The following is a 22,047-nucleotide window of genomic DNA, read 5'->3' on the forward strand; positions in this document are numbered from 1 at the left end:
TAGAAATAGACCTCATCAAAGGGTTCCTTTTTTGGTGAGTAATACTGTATAGAAAGTAAATCTTGTGTACTCTGTCCAGAAAACCTATTGTCATGACATAAATCTTTAAAAATAGGAAGAGTAAGAAAGGTGAATATGTGGAAAAAGTTTATCAATTAAAGACCATCTCTAAATTTCTCCAGTTGGGGTTGGGTATTGATTTAACCAACCCAGGCTCATTCTGAAAACATACCCCTATATACATATCTGGAGATTGCGAAATACGTCCCATGAGGTATGTTTTTTTTGCAGTTTTTTTTTTTTTGCGTATCCACCAGAGGCCACTCTGTACACTTTTTGAGATCTCAAATTTCTCGAGTGCCATTCTCGCTTGCTGTTCTCATATAAATCCACCAGAGGCTACTGTTGACTGACTGAATGACCAACCAACCGATAACTCCATCCACCCCTTTCCGTAAACTCAACCGATAGTGTTTTCAAAAGCACCTATTGACCCGCCCAACCACATCCCTAAATCTAATCGACAGTGTTTTGAAAAGCAATCTAGAAAAAGAACACCCGCCTGATTTTTACCACATTTTCAGATTTTACCACATTCTCCCCCTGTAATTTACTTTTGTTGTCTTACCTGCTTTCTGTAACCATTCTTTGCCTGATTCGGACCCCATCATTGCGCTCAACTCCACTCTGCATCTCAAGTCTGCTGACGTACATTGTGAGCTAACTGGACAATCTGGTAACAACGGAAAAGTCATTCGTAAGCGGTCAGCTGGTAGCACGAAAAGGAAAGACATCATACCGCCTCATAGCCTTTGTTTTAAAGACAAAATGCAGCCATACATAGTTCTGGCTACATAATTAGCGACCTCCAGAAATATTTATAGGTCTATGTTTTCAGAATGAGCCTATGTTGGATTTAACTATGATCCTGATCTTGTTAGCCTAGGGAATCAATACTAGGTTGCAGCACAAGCACAGGAAAGTGATTTGGCCCCAAAAATTGTGCAGATATATTGCCCAAGCAAAGAAACATCTTAGCCCAAGCCTCCTACCCACAAATCTACACCTATTCTCCACCCTCCGATTCAGGTCATTCTTGCCGATTCCTGGAAAACTCCATAAACAAGATGGTTGTAATTCATGACCATCCATTCCTGTTGATATTGTAATTTCATATGTATGAGTGCACATAAAAAAGTTCCCGAGCACCTGGATTCCATTTTCCTATGAGTAGTACATGGACTGTACATCAACAACATTTTTCATTTTTTAATGACTTTTTGCAGCGCATTAGGTTAAACAGCGAACCCCTCCCACACACACACACACACACACACACTGCCGAGAAATATAGTCAATAGCTGTTTCCATCCACCTATTTTTATGTGCATTTTGTATATATGCATAAAAAATGGTAGATGAAATCGCCAAGAAGCGCATCAATTTCAAAAATGTGCATAGAAAAATACTCATAACTGAATAGGATACACTTTTATTGGATTAGAAAATATGCACATAAACTGCAATGGAAACACTTTTACCGAACAAATTCCAGTATACGTGTTCAAAATGATCATGTGATTTTGTTATAAGAGATCATGTGATGATAAAAATGTGTGTGAATGCACAAAGCAGCAGGCTGAGCACATTGTAAAACATCTGAATTGTTGTTTTGGTCATTCTAATACACATTAACAATTTCTATTAGTGTTATATTGTTAATTACCTCCAGAATTGTCAAGAGTGTCTGTGCTCCGCGTCTGACACCTTCAAACACCACCATTGTGTGTAGGCATACTGTATTCTGAGGCACAAGTCATCAGAAAAGATTCACGCAGCTTCTTTTACAGCAACAAATTCCATTTTTTCTGTTGATATTTGGTGCCAGTTTTTCAGGAAGTGACAATTTTGTTCTATTTGACTCATTGGATGGAAACCCGGCTTTATTCCTGCTTTAGTCTTTTGTGTGATATACCAGTTTACTAAATTTAATTAGCATCATTGGATGGAAATAGCTATTTTTTGCTTTCGTCTTGGTATTGTTTACTTGGTTTTTGCTTATTTTTTTTATGCTTCTATATCTGGGCCTTTCTTAAATGGCATAATTCTTGTACACTAACAGTTTTATTCAGTTTAAAAATGATCACGTTCAAATGCATGTTAGGTCTACAAGATCATAGGGTATCCCATTTGTCAATTTTAGAAGATCTCATTAGGCTGATACGTGCCAACAGACTTTGACCCAAAAACTAGTAAGCTCCATTAAGTAGTTCTGACATTAGCATGTTGCTAAGCTAACAGCACATATTAAAGTGTTACTGAAGTGTTACTGATGTTTTTAAAAATAATGAAATGCGGTTACTGTCAGCCATTCTTTCCACTTGTCATTAAAAACAAGGAGTGCCTTCTAGCCAAAACAGTATTGTATGAACACATACACTGTAAAATAACGAAAAGTTAAGGTAACTTTGATGAAACTGATTGCAACAAGCCATTTAAGTTCAAAAACTAATCTATATGAGTACTGTGAACTTAATCCATTTAAGTTAAAGTAATGAGGTATTTATTTACCTTTTTACCTTTAGAGAACTTAAACCAACTGAGTACTGTAAAACCCAATAAGTTAATGCAACTCAAACTGCTTGATGTATTTAATTAACTCATTACCTTCAACACTGAGTTCAAAACTCTGTTCAAATGAGTAGAATTAACTCTCAGTCAACTTTGATTTAACTATACTCATTTCATTTGATAAAATGCACTGTTGGGTTTTACAGTGTAGGGACCTCTTTAGTATGAGAAGTGTATGTTACACTAAAACACCGTCTAGTGAAGCCACTCAAGTATTATAGCACAACTATGGTGGCATTCACAGTATAATGAAGAGAGATTAAAAAATGGCTAGATAAGGAAGGAGGGTGGACATACACACAGGCAAACAGGTGGTGGATCATTTAAGCTGTGATTTACAGAGCTCCCTGAATTTCATTGTGCCGCTCTTCCTGTAACTCCTAAGTCTCCTCTGTTTAACAATAGAGCACACCATCCTTACCCTGTTTGTCTCCACAGGAGCGTGACAACACGTCTTAGTGCACCCGTACAGCTGTGCACAACCATTTGAGTGCAATTCATGCAAATGCACAAGGAAGTTCACGGACAAGACACACGCTCATTTCCATCAAACAGTGGTTATTGTGACCATGAAGAAATTCCCTGAAATTAGTTTTGGGGTGGTCTTCAGTATGCAAAGTGAATTCGGTAAATTATACTTTTAAAATCCTCTCAGTAAACTGAAGGCTGTATGTAAATCTACAGCAGTCAACATTTGAAGCGGATCAACAAAGTTTTTCAAAATTGCCCTATGACAAGAATGGGTGTAGTTCATTAGTTTTAGAAAAACTTAGATTTTTTTTCATCTTTGAAGGTTTTGGTCTACTTCAAATGTTGCCTACTGTATACACAGGAGAAGATACTCTCTGCTTAGATTGTGAAAGTTAATAAAAGAAGAAATCTTGATAATTGCTTGGGTCCTTATTAGATCTCATTTACGGTCTAAAAACAGTAGCTTTTCTCAAGCCCCATTCACACTAATACGTTTTAGTTTTAAAGCGGCAATTTTTCCACTTTTCATAAGGTCTGTATGTGTGAACAGGCCCTTTTTGAAAATACCGGTAAATTAGTTCTGTCAATTTTCCAAAAAGAGAAGTTGTAACATTACCAGTAATTTGCCAGAATGCTGCGCTGAATGAACGAAGAAGGAAGATTGCTAGAAAAAGCATGTGCACGTCTAGAACGTGCTGAGGTGAGACGTCTACTGTAGCCAATCAGAACAGTCATTCGCATTCACATCTGCATGATTTCTGAAAATAAAAGCCTTTGAATATTTTTCTAGACACATTTAGCTGCTAGATGTTAGTCGGATAACATTTCATTCTTATGATAAACCCCTGTTTGTTTACCTTCAAGCTCTGACGCTTCTTCCGTAACGTCCGTGCCTGTGTGAACAGCGCTAATTTGAAATTACTGCTAAAGTCATTCCGGAAATGTTCCGGATATTTACCGGTATCACTGTGTGAAATAAGCTTATGTGGACGTTTGAGCTCCAGGCAGCACAAAGGTGAGAGCAGCACATGTCGGACAGTTCATCATCAGAGGATCGACCTCTGGATCTCATCTCACTATAGTTGTTAAACATGATATTAAATTCATCTTGTTGCTATCTAACGACTTTTTGGTCTTTTGAATCTATTACTTGGTTTTAGGTAACATGTTTTGGCTGAGCGCAAAGATAATAAAGTTAATATATTAATTTATGTAACCCTGTACACTGGTTCTGCACTTTTCAATAAAAGTGAAAGGAAGCAGTTATGTTATAGGTTCCGTTTTGTTATAAATATACATCAAATCAAATCACTTTTATTGTCACATCATCAGTATAGATGACGTTCATATAAATATGTAGCTACACGACGCCTCAACATTTTTGGTGTCTGTTAAGTTGTTAATATCAAAATGAAAATAGGCATGTTTTAATTTTATTGTTAAGAAAGTGATACAACAGGTGATACAAATGTTATAAAGTACCCTGTTCCCTTTGAAGATTTACCCGACATGTCCTCAGAAGTTTGTTTTCCATATCAAACTTGCAAAGTCTGAACTTTCAAGGAAAAGATGCAGAACTGAACTTTGTGCACTTAATATTGAGGAAAAAGCCCCTATCAGACCCTATCAGACCCTCCGAATTTTTTCCTCCGAATTTTAAAATAAAAAGGCCTCTTCAGCGTTTTCAAAAAGCTCAGTTGCGGTGCTCGAAAAAATCGGGGGTAGTGTGGACGGAAGGCGTCACCGTAGCAAAACGTATGAGTTTTAAAACTAAAACGTACTAGTGTAAACGGGGTCTCAGTGAATTCGCATGAGCACAAAGGGTCATGCATGCATATAAATTTCCACCAGAAGTTGTAGGTGCTAAAAGCCTGTCATCTGAAGGTGTTAATCTTCCTGAACTGCCTCCGCAGCACACACTGAATGAAAGCCGTGAACTAAAGTAAATATAATGTTCTGTGGTTGCCCAGATTGTGTTTTTGAAGCATGACCTTTATTAGACTTCCCACGTCCCTTTCAGTGTGACATTTCAGCTGGCCCAGAGTACCATCATCTAACATACATGGCGCGATCGGTGTGTTTTTATGGTTTGTTGTACACGTGTTTGTGTCAAGGTGAGAACGTTTGTGTTTGTGTGCGCACTTTGTCTGAGCAAGTGAGCATGCCCTGAGGGCAGGGGGTTGGAAGAAACAGGCCCGACTGGTTTTCTTTGGGCCTAATCTTGATGGAACATTGCCTCAGAGAATCTGCGGAGAGATTTACCAGTGTAATCTCAGGTTAGGTAGGTTTTTCTCTAATGGCAGGTTCTGAATGGTAAAAGAGCATTTTTTCCCCTCAGGGAATGTGTGTTTTATGTGTGTGTGTTTGTGTGTCTATCATTTGAGTCATATTCTCTATCACATATCACCTGTCAGTGTCTTGCCAGTTGTGATGAAACACGTGAGAATCCTATAAATGATCATCATCGCCTTTCCAAACCGCAAATTATTCCTTCTATGAATAAGACATAGAAGTCTTATTCCATACAGTTACATTCATGAATCCGCCTTTCTTTCTTTTTTTATAGTGCCCTTAGCCGACAGATGACTCATTCTGAACCAGTCGTATGATAAGGCTATCAGTTCTTCGTTTGTCTGTCTGTTACAACAATGTTATCGTGGATTATTTTGAGAAAGCAGGTTATCGAAGCGTGTCATTTCTTAGTGCTTACTCAAGGTCCCACTGTGGATAAGAACTACACGGGGCGTGTTTGAGTGTGTGAACGGAGCAAAGGCAATATTCCACCTTAGGCACTTACTTAAGGTTCATCCAGAAGATAAGCAGATCATTGGTCTCCCATACTCTTCTGACATGTTGGAGCCTGAGTGCGCGTTGAATGGTTTCGCTGCCCTCAGGAGACAGATGACAACCCGAAACAAAGCTTGTAGATGCTGGTGAAATGTTTCCTAAATGGTTTGACAAAGCTAAATAGACAAACACATTATGCGCAAGATACTGACTGGGATTTTGGATTTTAAAGCACTCTTTAAATAATACTGTTGTATTTTATTTACACAGGTAATGCTGGAATGTTCTGATGGAGCCAGACTGAGAATGAATATAAGGCCTGATATGAGGGTCTTGGTGTCCTCAATTGCTCTTCACCCACACATGCTTACACAAATAGATCAGGTTTTCACGCACCCACAGTCTAGAGTTTGACCTTTTAAACCACGCAGACCGGTCTCTTTTATGTTCAATTCACACTGAATTAATAGAGGTCTCAAAGGCTGCAGATCATGTCGCCTGTTTACATAACACTTGCGTCACATCACTGTTGCTTTTTTGTAGCTCATGTTGCCTTGCATATCCAACTCTCATTAAGTTCAATTACATCTAAGTGACTACCAGATGTAGTCAATATTGACGACCCATTAAAATCTAAAATCTGCATCCAGTTTATTATAGTTCCAAGAACATTGCTTTCAACAAGACTCAGCCAAGACGTGATTGAATGTGTGGGATCTTAGGCCCTGTTTACAAGTAGACTTAAACACCTGGTGTTTTAATCCAACTCTTTAGAGCACTTTCAATTACTTTCTTGATTTCTTTGAGGAAAGAGAATTCTTCTGATCGTGGAAGAAAAGCTTAAACCAGGCAAACAGTTTTGTGTGTAGTAGACGTCCAATAGTCATTTAAACGTAGAAAGCTTGGGTAAAACAAGGATAAACTTGAGCTTTCAGTGAAAATATAATAGACAACGAAAAAAATAGTTCAAATAGACAGATTAGACAGACTCTATATGTGTTGTCATTCATTTCTGTTTATTTGACTATTCCTAGACATCTATTAGATTTTCTCTGACAGCCCAAATTTAGACTTTTTTAGCCAAGACAACTGTTTAGATGTCTATTAGACATATAAAAGACACCTTTTAAAAACAAACAAAAAAATGCTTGCTGGGAACAGTATAAGTATAAATCTGAAAGGGGACAAAAGAAAACAACACAGAGCGACTCAAAACTGATTAAAACCAAAGCAAATGTATGATTTACACCATAAAGATTAAGCTACTTCAAGATCTGATTCACGCCACCAGATCTAGCTAGTGTACATTAACAACATATAAAGTCAAAGTATAATTGGGTCCCAAATGAAAACTTTAGTGCTCCTACACTAAAAGTGTAGTGTATGAGTTAGTGCCATCCTAAATAGAACACTAACTTTTGTAATTCTAAACATTGACTAATGGAAATTAGTCCAAGTTTAAAGGTTGCCAGATTAGTGAAATAAATTACCAAACTACCCAGTAGTACCTGTCACTGAGTACAACATTCACCAAAAGGAGGCAGCATAATCAATTACGTTGGAGAATTTTGATGGCAAAATACAAAATAAATAAACTAATCCAACCTTAGCACCTAATTAGTGCATATTTCAACAAGACAATGTTCTTTACACATTATGTTGTGTTTACACCAGATGTGGAACGCATAAATAAATCATGCTATTTACACGTAAATAGACGTGTGAATATTTCGAGTTTACTCACTTCATTCGCGCATTAAATTTACTTCAAAATAGACACAGATTCGCATCATGGGCAGAGCTTCTGTCTGTCCTTTGACTCTAGCTTTATTGCTAAATGGCTAGCATGTATTTTATAAGGAGAATAGCTGTGCTTTAGGAATTCTGAAAAATAGCATACATTTGTTTGGCGCTGTGTCCTCTAGATCTATACCTGGATGATGGAGACTTTCAGAGGTGCTTCCATCTGAGCTGAGCCCAGTTTGATGAACTGTTGTCCGGTGTTGGCAAGAGGATTTCCCCTCGGGACACCAACAACAGGCACTACGCCATAATCACTCCCCTGCAATAGCAAGCTCCTGATTTGTTAACATGGCATGAACGTCTGCTGAAATTCAGATTTTCAAACTAGAACAATTCGCACGAAATGCGCAATATGTAATATGCACCGCTGTATTGGCGTGAATCGCATCATTCCCGCCACCACATTCATGTAAAGCGTACTGCAGGGTATTCATTCACATCTTTGTATTGACTTAAATTGTATATCACTTGCGCTTGATGCTTTATTTACGTCTGGTGTGAACAGAGCATTACAAAGCTCTGGCTGAAGAGGAATAGGCTAAAGCAGGTCGCAAACCGGATGCACCAATCGTCAGGCACATGACAGTTGAAGGTATCACACACCAAATGAGGCAACTACACATTCGCATGTATTTAAAATGAAACTATTCAGATTGTGCTCTGTGGCGTGACAGAAATATGAACAGTGTGCTAGAGACGTGCTGGTGTGTGTACCCTGATAGAACCTATGTTTAGAAATCTGAAATGCATGCTGCACTTCTGGTGTGCCACCCCCTTTTAGATATTTGACTGACCTGTCTGCAGTCTCAACCTGTGAATTTTAAAGCCCAAAATATATAAAAAAAATTTGTTAATGTGTTGTTTTATTACAAGTCAAAGTCAATTTTGAAATTATTATTATTATTATTATTATTATTATTATTTGCGTTTTACATACTGTCCCAGCTTTTAATGATTTAGGGTTGTATAAAATGGTTTAGAATAGTGCACAAGTATGCAATTTGGGACACACCTGAGAAAGAAGCAGCATTGTTTTTCCAAATTTTAAGATTCTGTTATTAGGCTGCTCTGTACAGTCTAATAATAAAGCATCTTTCTATAAAATCTAACTGGAAATCAACATAGTGGGATGTCATTAGCAGGGCGACACAGGACATGGTCTGTGGCACTAGTTTCAGACCCGAAAAATTTTCAAAACATTTAACATAATCTATGTAACAAAATATATTATACATATAGTATGTACAAGTCTAACATTTTGTACCTTTAGTGAGATTAGACTGCCTTTTGTGGAGGTTTAAACACATTTGTAAGAGAAAAGACACCTTGATATAAGATGTAGACAGGGCCTTTATGAGAAAAATTATGAAAAACATTCAAGGCCATCCAATGCTTGATAATTATTGGTTAACTTGGCTCTGAAATGGTTTCATAATGTGTGAAGCAGGAAGGACATCAAAGAAACGTGGTTTGGAGATGCAAAGGCATTGTGCGTCAATACTCTCACACCTCTAAAATGTCAAAAGCAACATCAAACATATGAGATTTGCATCCGCTTCATTGTACATTGATGGTTTTTGACTACGTTTTAAAATGTGCAGTGTGTTAAGGTGTAGAGTTATGCTGTTTCTGCCTTTTTTAATCTTATCTTCACATATTAGCCACAGCATTTGACTTTCAGTGTTATTTTGTGCATCCAACATTTTTTCAGCCCTATTGAAAGTTGTGCAACTACACATTCGCTAGAGTTTTGAAGAGAAAAAGCCATATGAGGACTTTAAAGACAGCACACACTCTTAAGCAAAACACAATGCACAAATTGTTCTTCGTTATTGTAATGGTAGGAAGGCTTTTGAAAATACACATTGACATCAGCTTTTTAAAAAGTACACTTCAGTGTATAACTGCAGGTATATGCTGTCCACCCTATACACAACACCCTAACTCTTTGATTAAGTTATAATGTGCACCTTTGTAAAGCTGCTTTGGAATGATAATTATTGTGAAAAGCACTAAACAAATAAACTTGAACTGAATCGACTTATTCTAAGTTCTAACAATGGAAATGGTAAGCACAATACAGAGCAGAGATGGCACGGGCTTAATTAGATCACTTTTATCTTTTTAATTTAGTCTACCCTACATGCGACTTGTGCTGTTTCAGCAAGCAGAAAAAAAAAATGCTGCAAATAGTACGAGTGGTTTGGTGCAGTCACAACCACACTTTCCTATGCACCTGGTCCTACTATCAGCTCACCTTCCTGCTGAAACTTTTCCAAACCACACAGTTTTCAAACTCTTTTCTTCTCAACACCTTCCTATGTCAAACTCTTCTGCTTCTTGTGTAGGTCAAGGGTTGTTGCGCTGCCGTAAAAGAAAGCACGTGATTGACTGTGGAAACTGCCAGGGGGCCAAGGTTAATATTCATGACCAGGGGATTTTAGAACGGCTCAGCTTCAGAATCAGTAGTCAGGGAAATAATTTACTGTTCCAGGGTGTTCAAATTCTGGACTAATTTCTAAAATGTCATATGTAAGCACATATATTACTTTGTCATAACTGAGCCGTGTCAACAAAACTAAATGAAGAAAAGTAAGAGGGGGGTGGGTGGGTGTTTGCCAGTGCAAAACGTTTTGTCATGATTTAAGGGGGTTGTCTGAGGTTTTCAGGGCACTCTGTGTAGTTCATAATTCCCCAATGCACATGCAGCACAACTTTTTTTGTTCTTCATTTAGGGGTTAAATGAAGATCAAAATGCCAATATGTTGGTTAAAACTTTAGTTTAAGTACATACTCCCACTAATAACTACTGACTTATTACATGCCTATTATAAAGATTTTAGCTGTTTAACACCATGGATCCTGTTATACACCCGACGCAATAAGGCGCAAGACGGGGATTTGTTGCTATTTGTTGCTATTTGTTGCAGACCAAATCTAATTTTAAGTTTTGCATCACGTTGTTTAAGTAGCAAATCAATTTGCGCCACTTTGTAGACTCGTGGGTGTTCCGGTCTATAAAGGAGGTGTGTTATGGTGCATTGTATGCCCGTTGCTTTTTTGAGAAACTAAAAAAATAGACTAAGCCATTGACCAGATAAAAGCTAAAAGTCCAGTCCACAGCACATTTGTTAGGCGCCTATGCAGGTTCAAACGCTTATACATTGTTTATTACACACAGGATGTACAGCAACAGACAAATATCTTTTATGTTACAAACAATATTATTTTCTACATAATTGGAAAAAACCACTACCTTCATGGCTGCTTTATTTCAGAGTGCTATTTTCAGTTTATTCATGACAATCTTCTTTAGTATAATGTTGTTAGAATTAGCAGTATTATTTATTAAATTCATATTTATTAACACAAGTTTAGATTTGTCCACCTGTCAGGTTTTGGAGACGTATGCATCACCATATGAGGCATAAGAATAGGATGTGTGTTTGGATATGGCTCAGTTTTTTGACCACACTTTGTTATTGTTCATTTATTCGTTTGCTGGAAATTAGAACTGATTTTAGAAAAAGTTTTAAAATAAATCTTATAAATATCTAGGTTAATGGATATCTTCAGCGGAGTGCATACAACACCGTTTGCTTATCCACAGAAATAAAGGAGTAAAGAGTAAAAGGAAAGAGAAAGTAAAGAGGCCGAATGGAGAAGGCTCGTTCTTTATCCTCACGCAAATGGTCTGCTTAACTGTTTTCTCACTAGTAAAGCATTCAGTATTAACATGTCGGTTTGCGGATGTTAAATCAGGTTTATTTTGCCATCTCCAGGTTGAAGGAAAGTCATTACCCCAGGTGGGGGAGTTCAAGTATCTTGGGGTTTTGTTCAAAAGTGAGGAAAGGATGGAACATGAGATTTACAGGCGGATTGGTGGAGCGGCAGCAGTAATGCGGTCGATGTACCAGTCCATTGTGGTAAAGAAGAAGCTCAGCCGAGAGGCAAAGCTTTCGATTTACCTGTCAGTCTACGTTCCTACTCTCACCTATGGTCATGAGCTGTGGGTCATGACCGGAGAAAGACAATATCTTGGATACAAGCAGCTGAAATGAGTTTCCTTAGCAGGGTGGCACCCTTATGGACAGGGTGAGGAGCTCTGTCCCCCGGGAGGAGCTCCGAGCCGCTGCTCCTCCACATCGAGAGAAGTCAGCTAGGGAGGTGTTTTAGGCATGTCCCACCAGGATGAGGCCTCAGGGAAGACCCAAGTCATGCTGGAGGGACTATGTCTCTCGGCTGGCCTAGGAACACCTTGGGATCTCCCTGGGGGAGCTGGAGGAAGTGTATGGGGAGAGGGAAGTCTGGAGTTCTCTCCCAAGACTGCTGCCCCCACGACCCGGCCCCGGAAAAGCGGATGAAAACGACATGACATTACCATATTGGATATCCATACAGCAGTGGATATTATCATGTATCATGTCAAATTTGCTCTGCAAAACAATGGTGAATGCGCGCTCTGTGTGTGTAAACTTTGTAACGACATTGTGTGTGATTCATTGTGGCAGAAAGGCTTGAAATAACTCCACAACAAATACAGCAATTTCCGAGAGATGGGAAGGCATCTGCTGCGTAAAACATGTGTTGGATAAGCTGGCAGTTTATTATGCCGTGGCGACCCTGGATTAATAAAGGGACTAAGCCAAAAAGAAAATTAATGAATGAAAATACAGCAAATAATCATTGCTAAAGTTCTTACTGTAGTATTTCAAAGAAACGATACGTGAGATGTGCTTCCTTCATGTCTGTCACTGTGCTGTTTATCTGACACAGCCGAGGCAGAGATTGAGGCACACTCTGACCGACATGTAGGAATGGTGGGTGGAGAGAACTAGCATTAAAGGCACAAGCAACAAAAACAGCTACATAGTGTTCAGAGCAGACAATTCCAATATTCTGAATGGTATAATAAATAATCTGATGGGTGTTTAGAGCTGAAACTTTACAGACACATTCTGGAGACACAAAAGACTTCTCTTAAATCTTGAAAAAGGGGTAAAATAGGTGCCCTTTAATAGTTAATAGTGAGAATTGTACCATAAGATAAAGTGTGGCAGTATATTGTTTGGGAAAATCCTGATGCCCATGCTGTTGTTTTAATTTGCATTTGCAGACACATCATTGCAGACTGAGTAGAAGAATTTAAAGCTTATTTGTTTAAAGCACATCCGAGACTTTAGGTGTTCTGAGTGCTTTTTGTCTTCAGTTGTTTTTGATGAAACCTGAAACCAGTCGCATGCCTCAAGGGACCTGGAAAGATTTGTCTATGACACAACTGACTGTTATTTCTTGAGCTTTACAGTAACACCAATGGTAATACATATGCTTCCTCATTGTTTTGGTAAAATGTTGAACAGTGGATCTGCAAGTAATTCCCCATACCTCATTGAAAACTAAATACTCTTCAATCTGAAGTTATGCCTGACGCTGGCCTTCCACTTGTACTCACACACACACACGCACACGCACACGCACACACACACACACACACACACACACACATATATATATATATGTATATATATATATATATATATATATATATATATATATATATATATATATATATATATATATATATATATATATATATATATATATATGTATATACAAACCCATGCTCAGCTGTGGCTAGGGATACAGAATTTGTTTTATGTTGTTGTCTGTTTGCTCTGCACAAACATAGCAATCCATTCCAGGACTTCCTGATAGTGTTACTCAACCCTGATACACACACAGCCGCAGGTTGAACAGCAACGGTGAAGCCATATATGAACCAGTGTGCAGCCTTCCTGTTTATGATGCGAACACACAGAGCACCTATATGTTTACAGGCACATTTTACAAGCTCTGCAGGATGTGGCCTTGCTCTTGAGGGTGGAGATTATGAGCGCAGTGGAGGAAAGATGGGGAGGTTGAGGGTTACTTTATATAGGTATACCTGACACAACATACCAAGCAAATGGTGAAGTTCTTTCCATCACCTGCACAATGGAAATAGAAGTGGTGCGCATATTTGTGTGGTTTTGTTGCGAAAGGTACAAATGAAAGGTTCTGCGTGCCAAGCTAAACATGCATACTACACTGATAGATGGTTTTTATGTATACTAGACAAGTATTTTATCACCTATTCCACTACTAAACATATCAATATCACTGAACTAGATAAGAAAGTATCCGAGTTGAGATTTATAAACAAATGATGCTATTTTTAGTCGATTAAGTCAGTTTACACAGATGTTCTTGCACATTAACAACAGATGTAATTTGTTATGGGCAAGGTTTTACAAGTAGATAGTGTCTACACTCTCAAAAATAAAGGTAAAAGGGTTGTCACTGGGGCAGCACCTTTTTAAAAGGTACATATTTGACATGGAGTCCATGTCAAATACCTCAAAGGTACATTTTAGGTGCATTTTGGGTACTGATATGTACCTTTGAGGTACCAATAAGTACTCTTTAGGTACAAGAATGTACCTTTTGAAAACCCTTTTTTTTTTTTTTTAATTACATACCTTTTTTCTGAGAGTGTACAGTATTATTAACAGTATTAGTTTTAAGTTTTTCAAAACTGTTCTAAGACAAGAATGCGTGTTGTTCAGTAGTTTTAGGACAACTTCAAATAATACTGTAAATACTGTCCAAAACATGAATATGTTTATAAGTTGCCGTATCAGATTTGGTTTTACAGAGTCTCAAACAGCCAACAAAGGCTTTTTAATATTTTTTCCACATTTTGAGTGCCTTAGACTTTCTTTTACTGTTTATTCTGATGAATTTCTTTCCCAAAAAGCACCGATACATTACTTAAGCTACCCCTGAGAACTCTTTGTTTAATTTTGGAGCTCAGAGATCCTTTTTGTTAATATTCATCAAGTTTTTATACTATAAAACATGTATTGTAAGGTTCAATTCTCGCCATTAACTAACTAGTATGACCTCAATAAACTCTTACTTTACTACTTAATACAAGTTATTAAGGTTAATAGTTGGGTTTTAGGTAGGATTAGGGATGTAGAATATGATTATACAGAATATGTACTTTTTAAAGTACCAATAAACAGCCAATATCTTAATAATAGGCAGCTAATAAGTAGGGCCAGAGAGAATGTGTGGACATTTTTTTGCAATTTCTGCTGAGAATTTTTACTTTTTTAACTTTTATTTAATGTTTACAATGTAAATCCAATTTGACTCAATTGTTTGGTAAACAAAGCAAGTCTCTCATATCAGACAGAAAATATTACTTCACAAACTGTATTGTAAAAAAAAAAACCATATGAACATTTTAATATTATTATTATATTACAATAATAATACTTAAATTAATTTAAAAACGGAATAAAAATACATTTTCACACATTTACACAATTGAATAAACTCAATGATGGGCTATCTGTGGATTTCTGCACGCGCAGATTCTGTGTGGGCCTACTAATAAGCCATTAGTTAATAGTGAGAATTGGTTCTGATACTGAAGGGTTACCAAATAAATGATGCAGTGATATTTACAACTTTATAAGTAAACAAACTAGTGATTCCCCCTAATCCTTTGAGATCTAACGTCAAAGCAACTGTACGTGTTAGAAGGGGGTTTTCAGTTAACTTAATCTGTTTGAGGACAAAGTTACATAACGGCCAGGCTCTAACGGTTTTCCTGATGACTTCCGTGGTCTGTCCTTTTGCTTTACCAAAGTCATCACATTGAGTTTGACCACAGTACCCCATCAGTGCTCCTCTAGACTACCAATGACTGTACTTCTCATAGGAACTCCCTCATATCAGTCAATCGTGGGTCATAACATTAGATAATGTGCAAAATATCTGCTTTGCTGCATGATAGACGCCAGATCCACAAAGATTAGTAAAGCCATAATGATCCAAAATATGGGTTCTGTGAAAATTGCCGTCCTGACCAAATAGAAAGATTGTGTTCCCTCTTCCACAGTGGTCAGTCACAAGTAGGGTTCAGTCAAGTCTGGAATGAGCCAATCACAAGACATTCTGGTAGCATGTGCAGCCAAAACCATCTACCCTGCTTTAGTGCAGTATACACACACCATTATTATGGTTATTGAACTTTCAACTTTAATAGCATTTGACAGCAGGAGATGTATCCTTTTCTTGGTCCCAGTCATCAATCTTTTTACACCACAAAAAGCATGAAATGATACTCCAGAAGACTTCTTTTCTCAAAAATATGGGTTTTTATTGGTTTTAACTGCAATCAGTCATTACAAAAGAAAGATCAATCTTATATAAACTCATAGAAATCACTGTAGTGAACAGCAATAGCTGTTTATAAGAAAAAAAAAAATACATTCAACTCTTCAGATACTTTCTTTGTGTCTATACTGTTAACCAACTTGGACAATCACTGCTTACACCACAGAGGATACAAGCAATAGGTCCTAAAAAAGTAGCATCCCAGCTTTATTTAAGGCAAAGAACGCTTGCTTATGGAATGTGTGATAGAGGCACTTTACATATAGGCTGGGACATCCGAATGTCCAAAGACAACAGGACTTCAACCCATTAGGTCACAATTATTGCCTACAATTCATCATATTCACCACTATAACCAAATAAACTGCTTTAACACTGGAGGTTTATTACCTGCAACATCATTAAACCTTTGTAACGCACAATCAGAACAATAAAAAAGCACTTCATGGTGGTATTTTAAAAGTGGTGCATATGTTTTAAGGCCACAAAACTCCTGCATCATGTATTAATGCATATTTAAAAACAAAATGCTGATCATTTGTTCCTCGTTATGTCAAATCTACCACCAGGCTCAGGCATTCAGTAAACTAGACTGGTAGTCAAAGTCTCTTTTTCACAAAAACGTAACTTTTGGTGGTTAAGAAACAAGAGTTTTCACTGCCATAATACATGTTCTTTGCTACAAAATGGGAATTAACTTACAAAAATGTGCAGAATTTTCTTTTTCATTAAAAAAAAAATAATAATAACTGTGCTGACGCTCATGTGAGTTTATTACCTAGGAATGATTGTATGCTAGTACTGATTTTGCAGTCAAATATCTGGGAACAGGGAATGACAATAAATCTACAATAAATAAATGAAAATGCAGAGGATTTTTTTATGTTTTTGCTCTTTTTTTTTTTTGCTTTAAATTAAGTTTCATTTAAGTGTAGTTGCCAACAAAAGTCATGTAGTACAATATATTAAACTGTGAAAAAAGAAAGCTGACAAGTCTTCACAATCTTAAGATTAATACAGAAGATCATAATTTAACATAAAAGAAAATATATTCTATCGTTTCATTATCAAGATAAATACAAACAAAATTAACAAAAAAAATGCATATGATCACCAATAAATATGTTTCGATAAGTTAAATAAGCAGTGACAAGCAAAACCTTCGGTTGTGAAAGGTTTTCAAACAATAACAATAATATAACCATAATAATAATAATAATAATAATAAACAATGACCATAATAAAAAAATCAAAACCAAGAGTTGGAAAGATGACGAAGTGCTCCTCTGAGCAGAATCTATGGAAAAAAGGTGTGCTTGTATGAAGAACTAAAGTGAAGCTGCATGAGGTTGAACTGCACCTTGGGAATGATGGAATTCCCCCTCTGTTTGCCGAGTGGCCTGAGGGAAGGCGGCGTTTAGAGGTGGGAGAGAAGAAAGAGTTTGTCTGTAAGGTTTAATAACAAGATTCCCTTCCCAACAAATGTTAAGTAACCAGCAACTAATGGGAAAAAGGGGCACTAACAAGAACAACAAAACAAAAACAAAAAAAACAATAGTAAGGAACTGTTCATTTTTCGAGTGGAGACATCCCATCTCAGGGTTTTTGTGCTGCTGTAAGCGAGACATGGAGCATGTAGCACCTAACTGAACATTTGAATGTGCCTGAAATATTCCAAAGCTCCACTCTCATTCAACCCTTATGAGAAAAGTCCTTCCTGCAGACCGGTGCAATCTGCAATTTCAAGGGAGGGGGCGCACACACTCAGAACAAGAGCTACATAATCAGGCCATAAAGAAGGAAGAAATATATATATTAAAGATAAAAAGAAACAGTGGTCCATTCACCCCAACACTCGACCCCCAGGCACTTGTCTTTTTTTCACATCTTTTCCTGTTTTTCGCTTTAAGCCGGTCTACAAAGACAGTTGTTAAAGGTCTAAGCATGACACTTGTGAACTTTAGTTAGTTATGAAAGAGTGTCCTTGAGAAGAGTGGCGATTTGTGAGGGGGAAGGAAGGGCGCAGGGTTCTCCCTTAACCATGCCACCAGCTCCGCTACACTTGACTACAGCTGTGGCACCTGGCACAACGGTCTCATACCTCTCACGATTAGCATTTTGCTAATCCACTTCCTACTCTGTGTAGTTTGGCACAGTCACACCAGGAACATAGCAGGGGCTCGACATGATGTGGCCCGGAAAACAGAAGGGTCTTGAGGCCGGGACAGTTTTAGCTTGTTCTGGTTAAAAAGAGTATTCAAAAAGAGAAAGATCCCTTAATTCACTGCATCGGTTTCAGAGCGGAAGTAATACAAGGAAGGAACTGTACGGCTTCTAGGGGGCCAGAGAAATGGCAAGAGGTGGAGGGAGTGCTAGCATCTCATCCTCTCAAGACTGCTGCATGCAGTGGAAAGGGGGACGGGGTCTGGCTCAGTGCGCTTTAGTCATCGGAGATGGAAAGCCTGCTGAAGATGGGCAGTCGGCGAGTGGTGTCAAGGACGGGAGATTCAGATCCACTTAGACTTCCACTTGAGCTGCTCTGGTAGCCCTCTTGGTCAGAAAGTGAGTCTGGCTGACTGGATGGAGACTCGTAGAGGTTTGGAGACTCTGACATTGCCCTGAAGTAGAAAGGGGTTGATGTTGGCGAAGGTGGCGCCTGGGAGGAAGGGTCAGAGCAGGACAAAGGTGCATTACCCAGGCTGGGGCTGAAGAAGTTGGCCAGCTCCTGGCTGGAATACGTGAAGGGGTTGCTGCTAGGCCACTCGGGCAGCTCATCGGGGGAAAATATAGGTGGTGGGGTGACTGAAGTGGGGCTGTCCCTCAAGCCTCCAGAGCTGGGGAACCCCGCGAAGCTGTAGCTGTGTTGCAGCCTTGGCCTCTCCATCTTGTTGGATGCTGAAAGGGGGGATGGGGTTGGAGGAGGCCCTCGTCGCTCTTCTGCATTGTGGATGAAGTGGCAGCGCGGGCCATAAGGGCAGAAGCCAATGGTGTGGAATGTGCGGCAAAGCTCAGTCTTGTACTTGGGATGGCGACTCAAGCTACGCAACTCATGAATGCCATGGGCAAACTGGCACTTGTCACCGTACTTGCAAGCTCCATTCTCCTCGAATGGCCTGCATAACTCTGTCTTGTAGCGGCTCGAGTTGACCTGGCTGTTGGGGCCTCCAGGGCCCGAACACTTCTGTAGCAGGCGATCCCCTGTCTCTGAGAAAGAGCGGTCTCGGAGTCGGTTCTCTTTGTTGCTGCTGCCGGTGGTTCCTGTCCCTGAACCAAGCAGGGATGGATCTGCCTTAGCAATGTTCAAAAACTGGTTTTGGTTGAGTTTGGTGTTAGCCGAAGTTACAGAGTGCCGGCGCTGGTAAACCCCACCAGTAGAGGGTGTCCCCACAGCCTTCCTGTCCAGCAGGCAACCAGTGGGGTTAGAGATGGACAGACTAGTCCCAGTGCAAGGGACGGAGACAGGGTGCGGAGAACTGAGGATGTTATTATTGTAGTTTAGCATTTTGTTCTAAAAAAAGGACAGAAAAAAAAACAACATTAATTTTTTTTGAAAGCCACAATGTGGTTGGCACGTCTTAACTGTTTTGCACTGGCTTTGTGTTATACCCATGAGTAAATACAGGCCTAAACAACTGCTAGTTTGGCTTGATGCCCACTTAGTGAACGCTTGACTGCCTCAGAAATGCAAAGACTGCTGTGCGTGTCTGATGAATAAAGACTGAACAACTTGTACAGTTTCAGAGGTGAGAAAACCTCAGTTTGCATACTTGTGGACACTGATGACCCTGTCTGATTTTAAAATGATCATCATCCTGCTTGAAACCTTTACATACCAACTAATTCTGCTTTTCACCACAAGAAAATATGAGTTTATATGTAGTACATAGATGGGTGTACATAAAATGGATTCCTAAACTTTTACACTTATCTAGCCAGTATATTATTATTATTATTATTATAGTACACTGCAAAAAAGTAGTAATTTAAATAAGAGTTTGCAAAAGTAAGGGTTACAGAAATATACACTAAACCCTTTATGATGCATCTGTACAGCACAGAAAAAAACACATTAACTCCACTGACAAATGATGTCCGACTGCAGTTATGGTTTAACCACATAAATGGACTCATATACAGCTTGACTCACTGTTTTTCTAAGTCACTCCTCTTAGTCAAAGTTTAATTCAATGAAATCATGGGACAGCCCTGACTTAGCACAGATTCACACACCATTCAAGTTTCTACACCCAAACAAGACATTTAAAACTATTTTCTCAGATAGGAGTATTTTTTCCTCTACATTTTATAGGTAGTGAAACCGGTTGTTCCAAACTTCAGTTGGTAAACAGATCAAAAGGAAGCACATACATAGATAGTTGAGTGAATACTCTTGTAAGGTATACTAAAGTCTGATTTAAAATAAAAAAGTATTTAGTCTGCGGTTATGCATGTATAATCTCAACTGAAATACATATTTACTTAAAGAACGTGTACCTTAATCACACTAAGTGAGCATTTTAAATGATCTTATAGAGGTAAACGAGTGATTAAAACGGTTCAATGTAATAGCAAGACGCAAAGAACATACACTTAAACATCTGTAATCAGACAATCCTCTTATGTTGTAAAATCACAGTCGTGGATTCTCCATAACAAGCCTAAAGGAGGAACTTTAATGGCTGCAAAACTCTAATCTTTAGTCTCGTTCATTTGGTCTCGGTTTAAACTGAGTAAAAGCAGTACTGTTGTATTTCATAGCGACTTAATTTCGCCTAAAACCACGCATTTAATCCTAGAAAGAAAGCCTGCCTCAACATTCCACAACACAAACTGATCCAGCTGAAACTTTTCTCCATACCTTGTTGTTGATCATTTCGCTGAAGTCGAAGAAAGGCGACACCACGGCTGTGGTCATCTTCCAATCGTTGATAAATAAACAGCGGAATAAAAAGCAGAAACTTCAAACTGTAACAAGCTAGTTCTGGTTGTGTAAACTTGTGTTGCCCTAAAAGAAACCCCCTCTGTCTTGCTCCTCCGTGGCCGCGCTGCATTTCCTTTTAACCCAAATGCAGGAGGAGCTTCGGGAGCGTCACATATGGGCGTTTCTCTGTTGCTCCGTTTCAAGTTTTCTTTTTTTTTTCTTCTCCTCTTTGCTTTCACTCGCGCATAGAAGTTACAACGCAGTTTAAAAGTTTAGTGCAGCTCTTCTGCTGTTCATTTATAAATCAGCAGTGTTGTGTGCAGTTGTTTGTTCCCATGATGACTGAAACTGCATTGTTTACGTTGTTGCGTATTTTCAACGCTTGTAATTGCAACTTATACATAATGTGAAGTATAATCTTATGCACATTTTTTTTCAGCTAGACTTTAGTTTTGGAATCTGCAAGTTATCACTAAACTGAAATGAATGTCAGGTACTAAAATAATGCACAATAACTTCTATTTAAAACAAGCATGGGGGAATTTTCTGCATGAATGCTTTAATAATCACCAATTATATTTCATTCTAAACGTTTTACTTTTGCTGGTCCAGTGGAGAGTGTTACATTGGTAAATAAAGTATATTTTTACACATTCTGTCACCTTGATTGATCCCAACAATCATTTTTTTTTTTTAAAGATGTCTAATGGATGTCTAATAGATGTCTAAAATTGTCTTGGCTAAAACAAGACTAAATTTGGGCTGTCAGTGAAATTCTTATAAATAAAGTATATTTTTACACATTCTGTCACCTTAAGTGATCTCAGCAAGCTTTTTTTGTTTTCAAAAGATGTTTAATAGATGTCCAATAGACATCTAAACATAGTTGTCTTGGCTAAAACATGACTAAATTTGGACTTTCAGTAAAAATCTATTAAATAAAGTATATTTTTACACGTCATCTCGAGTGATCCAGCAATAATTTTTAGTTCTTAAAAGATGTCTAATAGATGTATAATAAACATCTAAACATAGTAGTCTTGTCTAAAACATGACTAAATCTGGGCTGTCTGTAAAAATCTAAGGAATAAAGTATATTTTTTACATATTCTGTCACCTCGAGTGATCCCGGCAAGCTTTTTTGTTTTTAAAAGATGTTTAATAGATGTCTAATAGACATTTAAACATAGTCGTCTTGGCTAAAA

General features: G+C 38.2%; 1 protein-coding gene across 1 annotated transcript; it reads right to left on the reverse strand.

Moving 5' to 3' along the window:
* Window positions 1-15,882: 15,882 nt before the first annotated feature.
* Window positions 15,883-20,966, reverse strand: zfp36l1a (ZFP36 like 1 zinc finger CCCH-type a). Its single transcript, NM_001077153.2, has 2 exons — window positions 20,780-20,966; window positions 15,883-19,429 (listed from the first exon to the last, which is right to left on the reverse strand). Exons 1-2 carry the CDS (start codon window positions 20,834-20,836, stop codon window positions 18,362-18,364), a joined length of 1,125 nt encoding a protein of 374 aa, NP_001070621.2. The 5' UTR covers window positions 20,837-20,966; the 3' UTR covers window positions 15,883-18,361.
* Between the last annotated feature and the right edge of the window lie 1,081 nt (window positions 20,967-22,047).

Source organism: Danio rerio, chromosome 17 (assembly GCF_052040795.2).
Source record: "Danio rerio strain M-AB ecotype USA chromosome 17, GRCz13ab, whole genome shotgun sequence".
NCBI classification, from domain to species: domain Eukaryota; kingdom Metazoa; phylum Chordata; class Actinopteri; order Cypriniformes; family Danionidae; genus Danio; species Danio rerio.

What these genes read in the sequence shown, in the direction of transcription:
- zfp36l1a (NM_001077153.2), bottom strand. Translation starts at nt 20,836, where the DNA reads ATGACCACAGCCGTGGTGTCGCCTTTCTTCGACTTCAGCGAAATGATC. An exon ending in GCGAAATGATCAACAACAAG is followed by an intron (nt 19,430 to 20,779) that starts GTATGGAGAAAA and finishes TCCTTTTTTTAG; the next exon opens with AACAAAATGCTAAACTACAA.